This window comes from Sapajus apella, unplaced genomic scaffold (assembly GCF_009761245.1).
Source record: "Sapajus apella isolate SASKATOON/1434 unplaced genomic scaffold, GSC_monkey_1.0 scaffold143, whole genome shotgun sequence".
In the NCBI taxonomy this organism is placed as follows: domain Eukaryota; kingdom Metazoa; phylum Chordata; class Mammalia; order Primates; family Cebidae; genus Sapajus; species Sapajus apella.
In genome coordinates this window covers 1,421,499-1,432,642 of record NW_022437083.1, presented here as the reverse complement: position 1 = coordinate 1,432,642, position 11,144 = coordinate 1,421,499, and the positions used below count along the sequence as shown (strand labels likewise).

Below are 11,144 nucleotides of genomic sequence, written 5' to 3'. Positions count from 1 at the left end.
CCTCTCCCTGCCCAGCTGGAGACCCCCAGCCCACGGCCTCTGCCGTCATCTCCCTGTCCAGCTGGAGACCCCCAGCCCACGGCCTCTGCCGTCCTCTCCCTGTCCAGCTGCAGACCCCCAGCCCACGGCCTCTGCCGTCATCTCCCTGTCCAGCTGCAGACCCCCAGCCCACGGCCTCTGCCGTCCTCTCCCTGTCCAGCTGGAGACCCCCAGCCCACGGCCTCTGCCGTCCTCTTCCTGTCCAGCTGCAGACCCCCAGCCCTTTGCTCTGGCAACGCTGGTGCCTAAAGCTTGGTCCACCTCACTCCTGTGGGACTTTCAAGGCACCCATATGGCAAAACCCAATTCTGGATGAAACCACCTGTCCACCTGCTCTCCCTGCAGCTGGGCTCCAAGGGGTACCCCATGGACCCCCATCCTCAAAGGGCCCACCCTGCTAGGCGCTCCTTCCTTTCCGACACCGTGATAGAGGGTGGCAGGGTAGGAAGTGAGCCCAAATCGGATAAGGCCGCAGCAGGGCAGGATATTTGTAAATTAGGGCAGGACGGCCTTCTAGGCAGCTCACCAAAGGCTGGGCTGGCTGGAGCTCTGTGCTCTCCCTCCCCTCTCCCACGGGTCAGGTGACCCCCACAGAACTCACAGGCTTCAGCCTTCCCGCCTCACATTGCTGATATCCTCACCTCTTTCTTCCCATTTAACTCCAGTTAATAATTCAAAAGACATACTGCACACCCAGGACACACAGACTCAGCTGGGAAAGGGCCAGTTGACCACAGGGCCAACTTTGCTTCCTCCACCTGCTGGAAAAGCACCATAGAGCATTAACCCAGCACGGCCTGAGACCTGAACGTTCACCCAGCACGGCCTGAGACCTGCCCGCCGCCTGCACCTAAGAAGCTCTGTGGAATGCTGCAAAGTTTCCAAAGGCATCCCCAAGCTACATCCACCTCAGCTGTACGATTATTAAAAAGAAAAAAGACACTGTTTCTTTAAGGAAGAGGAGAAGGAGAGAAGCAGAGAAAGGAGCGGTCTGGGGATGGAGGAGGAGAAGGAAGGAGGGAGCAGGGGGAAGGAGAGACGGGGAGGGGAGAGGAAACAGACAGACAGCGGGAGGGAGACGGGGGAGAGAAAAGGTGAGAAAAAGGAAAACTTGGAGGGAAGGTCCTCCAGGATACTCCTCTGGAAGCAGACACACCGCTGGGCCCCGCTGCTGACACAGTTGCCAGAATCATGGCCATGTAAACGGTGAGACCCCAAGCCCTTCCCAGAGCACGCCCTGGTGGGCCGCCTATCAGTATGCGTTTGGTCTGTTTTTAAAGACAGACGTCTGGGAAATCTGAAAACTCAAACCACAAACTGTGTGGGAGTCCCTGATGGGAGGTTGGCGTATGCCCGGGAGGTGACGCCTGGTATTCAGAATCCAGGATTCAAAACCCACGTGGACCAGGCAGTGAGGTGTGCAGGTGGAAGGAGAGGAAGGCGTGTGAACAGGGCACGCACGGTGATTAGGGTTCTGGAGGGGATCGCTCCATAAGCTGAAAGTAGAAACTGCTAAGCATTTGTCTCGGGTCACAGAAGAGACAATAAAATTCCTCGAGGAAATACCGAAAACGCTCGGCCTCTACACCCGGAGGAATGCGCATCAGACGCTGCTGCTGTGTATACACCTCAGCTGGCAAACCGCAAATGCGCTCATCGCGGGGTGCAGGCGGCGGGCACCCACACGCTCCCACGCCGTCTGAACAACACACGCCACACAACCTCTATAACTCACGCCATCAAGTGAGTCCCCAGCCCAGGATTCACACAGACACGCTCATCGCTTATTTGCTCAAATATGTGGGGACGCGGCTACCCCCCAACCCCAGTGGTATTTCCAAAATATTGGAAACAATCTACAGGCCTTACAATGGGGAATGAATTAAATCGATCGTGGGGCTTATGGACAATGAAAACTAGGCAGCCAGCAAACAGAATATGATGGAGGTCTCCTAAGTGGAAAGGTCTCCCGTGTGGATTACCGAGGAGAAAAGGCAGCCATATGTTGAGTGTATGTCTCCGTTTGTAGAAAGCTTTCAAAGCAGGGAGGGGACACACGTATTGTGCAAACATGTGCACAGAACATTTTTGGAAACATAGACAAGCAGCGGCCATTCCCGCGGTAGGAAAGGCAGAGGGCTGGGAGTGTGACGAAGGTGGGAACCCTCAAAGTGTCTTCTTTACACTGCGTGCACTTTTCCTGCCGCACACTGTTTAAACCAGTGCTTCTGAGGGTGGGTAGGAATCACGCTTGAGGTGCGATTTAAAATGCAAAAACGGACACGACTCGCAGCGCCCATCACCAGGGGCAGCTGCAGCGGACCTTTCTCGGGCCCTTGAGCAGTCAGCCTGCTTAGCTGCCTTTTGGCTGCTGCGTTCACAGCAATGCTACCTGCAGGGGCACGGCCTGACTGCTCCTCTCATGTCCTAATGAGGCCACGCCCACTCAGTGACATCTGAAATACAGGCTACCCTTTTTCTTTAGTTTCTCCTTTATAGTACAGTGAGGTATTACATTGATTCTTTTAAAATTATGTGTTTGGCAGGGTGCGGTGGCTCACGTCTGTAAACCCAGCACTTTGGGAGGTGAAGATGGACGGATCAATTGAGAGCAGGAGTTCAAGACCAGCCTGGCCAACATGGCAAAACCCTATCTCTACTAAATCCACAAAAAATTGGCCGGGCGCAGTCGCTCACGCCTGTAATCCCAGAACTTTGGGAGGCTGAGGTGGGTGGATCATGAGGTCAGGAGATCGAGACTATCCTGGCCAACACATTGAAACCCCATCTCTACTAAAATACAAAAAATTAGCCGGGCGTGGTGGTGAGCGCCTGTAGTCCCAGCTACTTGGGAGGCTGAGGCAGGGGAATCACTTGAACCTGGGAGGCAGAGGTTGCAGTGAGCAGAGATTGTGCCACTGCACTCCACCCTAGTGACAGACTGAGACTCCATCTCAAAAGCAAAACAAATCAAAAAATTAGCCAGGTATAGTGGCACATACTTGTAGTCCCAGCTACTCCGAGGCTGAGGCAGGAGAATCACTTGAACCCAGGAGTCAGAGGTTGCAGTGAGCTGAGATCACACTACTGCACTTCAGCCTGGGCAACAGAGCGAAACTCCGTCTCAAAAAAAAGATAGAAATAAAAATAAATAAAATTATGTTGTTAAGAGGATTTGTTATCTATTAATTTCATTTAAGAGCATTAAAAAAGGAATTACAAAATGCCTCTTCTAAAAAGAAATCTTAAGGCTCCCCGGACGGAGAACTGCTGGGTTTTCCTAGCCTGTTGAGGCTGCTAGAGCAAAATATCCTAAACTGGTGAGTTGAAAACAATAAACATTTATTTCTCCCAGCTTTGGAGGCCAACAAGCCCAAGATAACACCACCAGCAGATGTCCGGTGAGGGCTTGCTTCCTGCTTCACAGATGGCACCTTCTCCTCCGTCCTCACAGGGTAGGCAGGCTAGCTAGCTCTCCACAACCTCTTCTATGAGGGCACTGGTCCACTCATCAGGGCTCTGTCTCTGTGACCTCACACCTCCCAACACCACCGGACTGCTGATTAGGTTTCAACCTGCACTTTTTGGGGAGACAAACATCCAGACCACAGCCTGGCTTAATTAAATGACCCATGCTGATGATGATACAGCCAGACAATGGAGACGATGTCATTCCTTTAACGAATACGGTAATAGTACGTGAATTCACTTCAAGTAATATTGGTAATAGTCTTGAAATGCAGATCAAGGAATAGGATATGGTCCCATCTGTGTTTTTTAGAAAACGAACACGTGCATACAAACTTCTTGGAATGCCTTTTCTAGCGGTGAAACGGTACGGACGGTGCAGTGAGAGCCGCTCTGCGCTGATCGTATTTCGGTACACTTTCAAGTTTCACCACTTGCATGTGTTATTTTCATAATTTTAAACCCCATTTAACAGTAAGTGAAATTATTAAAAAAGAAAAAAAAATGAAGAACGTAACCTAAATAGGGTCAGAAAATAATGCGGCCGGGTCTAAACCTCAAGGATCCCTATTTCACCCAAGCGGTTAGGCCGCCTGCTCTGCGCCTCCCCAAAGGTGGGTGATGACAACACCCACCTCAGAGCTGTGCTCAGGGCGGGATGAGTTCCAGGAGCAGCACCTGGAAACCTGCCAGGCACAGAGCCACTCCTCGGGAAGCGGCAGCCACTGTCAAGGTCTGCGAAGGTTGATGGTACAAATGTGTCACCTTGACTGGGCCATGGGGTGCCCAGAAACTTGGTCAAGAAGTATTCTGAATGTGTCTGTGGCAGTGTTTCTGGGTGAGATTAACATCAGCGGGTAGGCTGAGTAAACAGGTCCCTCCTTACTGTGAGTGACAAGGACTCATCCAATCAGCTGGGGTCTGAATAAAGCAAAGAGGCTGACCCACTCCCAGGGTCTTGAGGACGGGAATCCCAGTTCCTGGGCCTCAGTCCTGTCAAGCCTTTGGGCTCCAGCCATACCCTCAGGTCTCCGCGGGCTCCAGCTCGCCAACTGCCCAGCTTGGACTTGTCAGCCTCCAGCATCAAGTAACACAATTCCTTTTGATGAGTCTGTACATACACTCCTATTGGCTGTTTCTCTAGAGAATCCTAGAACAGGATTTATAAAATTCTGTTTCTTCCAGATCTAGCTATAAAGTTACAGCCTTGCCAGGCACTGATGCTCACACCTGTCATCTCAACACTTTGGGAAGGTAAGGTGGTAGGATCGCTTGAGGCCAGAAGTTCAAGACCAGCATGGACAACATAGCAAGATCCCATCTCTATTTTAAAAAAAATAGCCAGGCATGGTGGCTCCAGCCTGTAGTCCCAGCTACTGGGGAGGTGGGGGTGGGAGAATCACTTGAGCCCAGGAGTTCAAGGCTGCAGTAAGCCATGACTGCACTACCGCACTCCAGCCTGTGTGGTGGGGTGAGACTCTGACTCTAAAAGTAAAATAGTTTCAGCTCCTGATAGTTTCAGCCTGACTTGCTCAAGTTTTTCCATGTGTATGAGTGATCAGGGGTCAGTGAAAACAGAGAAGTTTCTGACTCCAAAGTTCCTCCTGGGGCTGGGTCCCAGACTCACATGCCCACCCAGCTGCTTGGCCTGAGGCTGGCATCGGTGCACCCTGAATCCCCTCTGGTCAGTCCCAGTTCCTACGGCAGACCTTGGCTGAGCAGGAAGAAGAGGGTGCCGCGGCCCGCACCTGGCCACTCTGCCAACAACTGCCATTTTTTCTATTATAATTTATTATGTACCAGTTCCCTAAATGGTTTGATCCATTATATACACGAAAAACTTGTTTCAGGCAGGCACGCTGGCTCATGCCTGTAATCCCAGCACTTTGGGAGGCCTAGGCAGGCAGATTGCTTGAGCTCAGAAGTTTGGGATCAGCCTGGGCAACGTGGCAAAACCCCGTCTCTACTAAAAATACAGAAAATTAGCAGGGCATGGTGGTGTGTGCCTGTAGTCCCAGCTACTCAAGAGGCTGAGGCATGAGAGCCACTTGAACCTGGGAGGCAGAGGTTGCACTGAGACGAGATCGTACCACTGCACCCCAGCCTGGGCAACAGAGCAAGACTCTGTCTCAAAAAAATAAAAATAAAAAAGAGAAGAAAGGAGAGGGGAGAGGGGAGAGGGGAGAGAAGAGATTGTTTCCGGTGCAGAAATAAAACCAGTTAGGAAGAAGATAAAAATATATAAAATACCTGAGAACTAAGGTCCTCAAATCACATGAAAAAAATCTCACAAATACATTTCAAATAAATTTCACAAATCACGTCAAAAACCTTGTGATAAATAGTCTACCAACTCCCCTAATCATAAGGGAACTGGAGGACAGGAAGATTAGCTGGTGGCCCCCCAAAGTCATGTATAGCATACTGAAATGGCAGAGGTGAATGTTTCTGTGGTTTTGCAAAGACCAAATGTTATCTCCAGCAATCAGCTTAGCAGGCCCTTTCTGCATTCCATTTGCAAAAACAAATCAGCTGTGAAATAGAGGCCATTCCACTGAGGGAAGGAGAAAAACACTCCTAAATTACACGTTTAGAAAATATTTGTGATTCCCTAGATCATAATTTACATTTTCTCTGTCGTAAAAGGGACACATATTGTACGCTCCATTCTTTTCTGTTTCGTTCAATAATATAGTCAGATAAAAGACCCATTTAGATTATAACTTTTCAATAGAAAACACATATAAAAATGACACTAGAAATTGACAAGGCCTGACATTTAATTAATAAGATGTGTAATAATTGCAGAATATTTTATTTGAGCATGTTTTCAGAGGATAAGACACCAAGTTTTACGGCTTAAGCCAGTGATAGAAAAGGAACAGAACCTGGGTCAGGCAGGGTGGCTCACACCTGTTACCCCAGCACTCTGTGAGGCCGAAGCAGGGGAATCACTTGAGCCCAGGAGTTCAAGACCAGCCTGGGCAACACAGTGAGTCTGAAAATAAAATAAAATAACGAATTCTAAGCCATGGCCCTTTGATGAAGAGTGCCCCAGGCAGGGCTGCCTGTCAGCAGACTATTCCTGGGCAATCCTCACTCGGTTCACAGTTTCTCCCTTCTCCACGGGCCCACCTCTATGCTCTGAGAGCAGGACGGGTCCTCACCAACCCCAGGAATTAACATAAACCCCAGCAAAAAGCTGGCCTGGGCGCACGCTGGTTCAACACGCACAAATCTATACGACTGCTCAGTAAGACGCATGTTTAAAGTGTCTTTAGGCTTATTCAGTAAGATTCACACATCGTAAGCCTAAAACTGGCCGGAACGCATCAGGAGCTCGCATGTCTCAGGGATTAACTGTTTTCTGGTCCAGACGGCTCCCAGGAAGCTGTGTGCAGACAGGACAGAAACCAGACGGGTCATCAACCACCAGACTCTGACCAGCTTAGAAGGAGTGAGCGGTGTCAGCCCCACAGCCAGAGACAAGCCACAGCAGATCTGATTAGCAAGCCCTCCGTCACTGGGGTGTGGGTCCGAGTCCTGGGTCCAAGCGTTTAGTAAAGGACAAAAAAGAAAGGGAGGACGGAAGAGAGAGCCAGGAGGGAGGGAGGGGACGGCCCAACTCTGTCCCGCACCTTCGGAAAAATTCCTTGCTGACCCAAGATACCAGGTTAGTGTCTAAGAAACCAGGGTGAGAGCCCTCGCAAAAGCCATGCTCCCCACAGCAGAGAGCTCAGAGGGAATCGGAGGGCGAGTGCAGGGGCCTGGGCTCAACTCAGCCCCGTGCTCCTGCCCTGCAGGTGCCACTTGTACCGTCTGAGCTCGGGCAAGGGGACGAGGGGACCGGGAGACGGTGGGGAGAGGGCACTGGTCACGTATCTGAAGTCCCTGCGCTCTGCCTGTCTGTCATTCAACATGGCAATTTCTCTACCACATGGCCAAGAACAACCTCCCAGGCAGCGCAGAGCAAGACAGAGACAGCTCCTCCTGTGGTCTCTTCTCCTTTCGGGCCATACCACAAAGAAAACAGACAGAGACAGACCTGGCAAACGTACTCACCACGGGAGTCTGTCCGAATGAGCTGGACTTCGCAGCGTCCTGGCAGAGGCTGAGCCCCGATGGGCTGCCCCAATTGAAAAAGCAATGCCATGTGCAGACATAAATCCAAAGGCACTTCAGAGGACAGAGAGAGCCTCCGCGGGACCCCAGCCCAGGCAGCCTCGCACGGCCGCCCGCCCGCACCTTCCTCAGCAGTTTTCTGAGTTTGCTTGTTAGGGCAAATCCTAAGATCGTGAGCACAATGGGTTACGTAACCCTAGGCAGCCTGGGAACCCTATCGGCTCATCTTGTTAAGCCATCCCAGACAGAAAATGACACACCCAAAAACGTGATACCTCTGGGTTGGGGGTAGGGGAGCAGCAAGGAGAACAGGGCTTTGTGATGGGCATTCAGTCGTGCCTAAAAATTAAAGTGGAACAAAAAGTCTGCTGTTCATCTCAGGGCTTGCTGGGAACCGGGGGAGGAGTGAATTGTCGGGGGCTGAGTGCCAGGCGGTGTCCTGAGAGTGCACTCGGCCAAGCCCTGGGAGGCCACAGACGCATTCCTGGGGACAGCCTAGGTCTCTCGGAGAATGTTTTTCATTTACGGTCTTCCTTTCAGTGACTGCCTAATAAAACTTTAATCCGAGCATGTTCTCCTCCATCACCTGGCAGCCCATACCTCTGTGTTTACACTGCTGTTTACCAAGCCACTGCTAACCGTGACAGCACTGCGCCATCTCTCAGCTGTCCTCCGGTCCCAACAAAGAACCGCCAAGTCACCACATCCTATACGGTGTGAAGTTTCAGCATTGCACTCTGCCATTTCTCTACCCTCCGTTGCCACGTTCAGAGAAAGGGAAACCAGCCTAGCAGGCTGCATGCTTCCTGGATTTCACTGGTACAGATGCCACGAGAATCCCAAGGATCCGCTCCTGTGCTTGGACAAATGTGGGTGCCATTGGGACGTCGCCTCCTCCACAAGGCCCTTGTGGTGGCTCCTGTCCTTCCCCTCCGAGGTTCAGCTTGGCACCGTCCCTGGTGCCCTCCTGTGCTGTGCTTCTCACTGTGCCAACCTCGGTGTACAGCCAATTTCTACTCACTCATCTGTCTCCCCAGCTAGACTGCATCTTGGGCAGCAGAGAACCCCTGCCCTGGGGTCCCACGGACCTGGATGCAAGTCCCGCCGTCAAGAGTTCCGCCAAGGTGCTGAGCCTTCTGAGACGCAGACTCTTCACCTACACAAAGAGGGTGATAGTGCCCACTTCACAAACGGACACAACTGATAACACCCAATACACGTTTGCTGAGCACGACGTCAGTCACTGGACGCAGGGGTGCGCAAAGCTGACACACTGCCTGCCCGCTGCGAGTCCACAGTCTGCTGCAAGTTTGGCAGACGAAATGCAAATGCAGGAGCTCGAAGGATGGTTAAGTCTGGGGAAAAAGTCAGCAGGAAAGGGAGGCAGGGAAAGGTGGGGAAGATCACTCTTTATGCGGGGAGGGAGGGGGTCACAAAAAGCATCAAATACAACGTCACTTGGGGCCAGACACGGTGGCTCACACCTGTAATCTCAGCCCTTAGGAAGGCACAGGTGGGAGGATAGCATGAGCTCAGGAGTTCGAGACTGGTCTGGGCAATATAGGGAGGCCTCATTTTCCACAAAAAGGAAAAAAACAAAGAAGCGTAAAATGTCACTTGGAGAAGGAAGAGGGGTCACAGGCTCTCTGGAGTCAAAGCAATCCAAAGGCTCTGCAGCTGGATGTGTCTGGTGAATTCCAGGTTAAGTGAGGCGGCCAGTGCCCGGAGCAGGCTGGGCACAGAGGGCAGGTCAGCGGGGAAAGAGGGAGGCCCATCGTTCAGCCCCTTCCTTCCAGGTCTCTATAGGAGCGGAGCTCACGGGAAGTTTGGAGGAGAGGTAAAACATCGGACTATTAAAAGCCAACTCTCACGGCCAGGTGGAGAAAGAATTTTAGGGAGGCAAGGACAGCAGTGGGGGCCGCTGGGAGCCAGCGCGATCGCCCTGGTGTGAGGTGGGGGTGCTGGGACCCAGGAAATGCTGGGTAGATTCTGGGCACACTCAGAAGACAGAGCCAACAGCATTCCTAACAAACTGGGATATGAAAGAGAGAAGCGCAGAATCATAAATGCCTCCAAGATGCTTGGCCTGGGCACCTAAAATAATGCAAGTACCACTCACAGGGCGGGGAAGACCCCAAAGAAAGCGGGTGGAGGTGGAGACCAGGAGCTCAGCTTTGGTCACATGAGCTTGACACGCCTGTCAGACATCTGAGTGGACGCTCACGTGGAGTCTTCAGCCTGAGACGTCTGGCCTTGGGGAGAAAGGTCCAGGCTGAGTACACAGCAGGCGATTTTAAAGGCTGTGTGCTGGGTGAGGTCATGTGCTGCCTGGGTGCGGACATAGGGGTGGGAAGGCGGCCCTGGGCCCTTCGACGTTCCCAGGCTTGGGAGAAGAGGAAGCGCAGACACTGGGGCGGGAGAACAGGGAGAGTGTGGAGACGTGGGGACCCAGAAGCCAGGTAAGGACGGTGCCTCCAGGAGACAGGACTTGGCCACAGTGTCAGCGACCGCTGACGAGTGAGCTCAGGCGAGGACGGAGGACGGTCCCTGCACTGACCCAGGCTGTGAGTGTGGTGGGCAGGGGCCTCCAGAGAGAACAGAAGAAGAACTAGAGCAAGCAAGCAGAGGAGCAGAGACGCTGCGGGAACGCGGGGCTGAGGACTCTGTTTCAGAAGACGGAGATCACAGCCCGTTTCTGCATGAGTAAGGAAGATCCCAGGGCAAAGGGAAAAGGGTGATGCAGGGGAGGAAAGGGAGATGTGGGAACGCGTCCTTCAGGGGGCTCAGCCAGGGGTGTGGGCCAGTCGGCAAAAAGGGAGAGGAGGAGCAGGGCACCAGGCTGGGAGCTCAGCCTCCTCCGTGCCTTTCTGCATCCAGGAGCCCCTGACCCACAGGAGGTCCTCAAGGCTTCACTGGTAACACAGAACAGAGAAGCTACTGGAACCCAGCTTGCATCCGTGAAGCCGTCGTCAGGCATCACTTCAAACAGACAAAACCAAACACCGCAGACGAAGGTGAGAAGCCGAGCACGCTCCTACAGGAACGCAACTGGATTTCACCAATTCTGCGGCTTGCTGCTGTCACGCACCCCACCCTCCACCATTTCCACGGAGAGCCCTCTCCTGTGCCAGCTCCAAGCACTTGTCTCAGTGTTTCCGGGGGGAAAATAAAGAAGCAAGAGTGCAGTGAGTACGGAGTGCCTGCACGGCGATGTCCCCGGGGAGGCGATCACTGCCTGGGACTCAGACGCTCACGACTGACACAGGCATCGTAAGACCCGCGTCGGGGCAAGTCCCCATGTGTACAAAGGGCGCGGCGTGAAGTTCCCTGTCTGCATCCCACAGGGATGCTGCCGGTCTCTCCCGTTATACCTGCCTTATATCCGAAGAAGCTGACCCCAAAGAGGGAAGGAAGGGTCCTGTCTACACGGCGTGCCTGCGACGGGCCACGCTGGCTGCTCGGGTTTCAGTGTTACCATCTTTGGCCTTCATGACCGTTCGGTGAGGTGCTGTCTG

General features: G+C 52.7%; 1 protein-coding gene across 8 annotated transcripts in view; it reads right to left on the bottom strand.

Annotated features, from left to right (window-relative positions):
* The window catches only part of TRAK1 (trafficking kinesin protein 1), a 200,575-nt gene that overhangs the window by 120,547 nt on the left and 68,884 nt on the right, over nucleotides 1-11,144 (bottom strand). Inside the window, exon 1 of one of the 8 annotated variants that reach the window (XM_032264171.1) lies at nucleotides 7,570-8,781. The exons of 4 other annotated variants lie outside the window; for them this stretch is intronic. In XM_032264171.1, the coding sequence (XP_032120062.1) occupies nucleotides 7,570-7,660 (91 nt within the window). In that variant the 5' untranslated portion in view covers nucleotides 7,661-8,781. Of the gene's footprint in view, nucleotides 1-7,569; nucleotides 8,782-11,144 lie in introns of those variants that run through there. 3 more of the 8 variants (XM_032264172.1, XM_032264174.1, XM_032264180.1) reach the window with 3 other exon arrangements.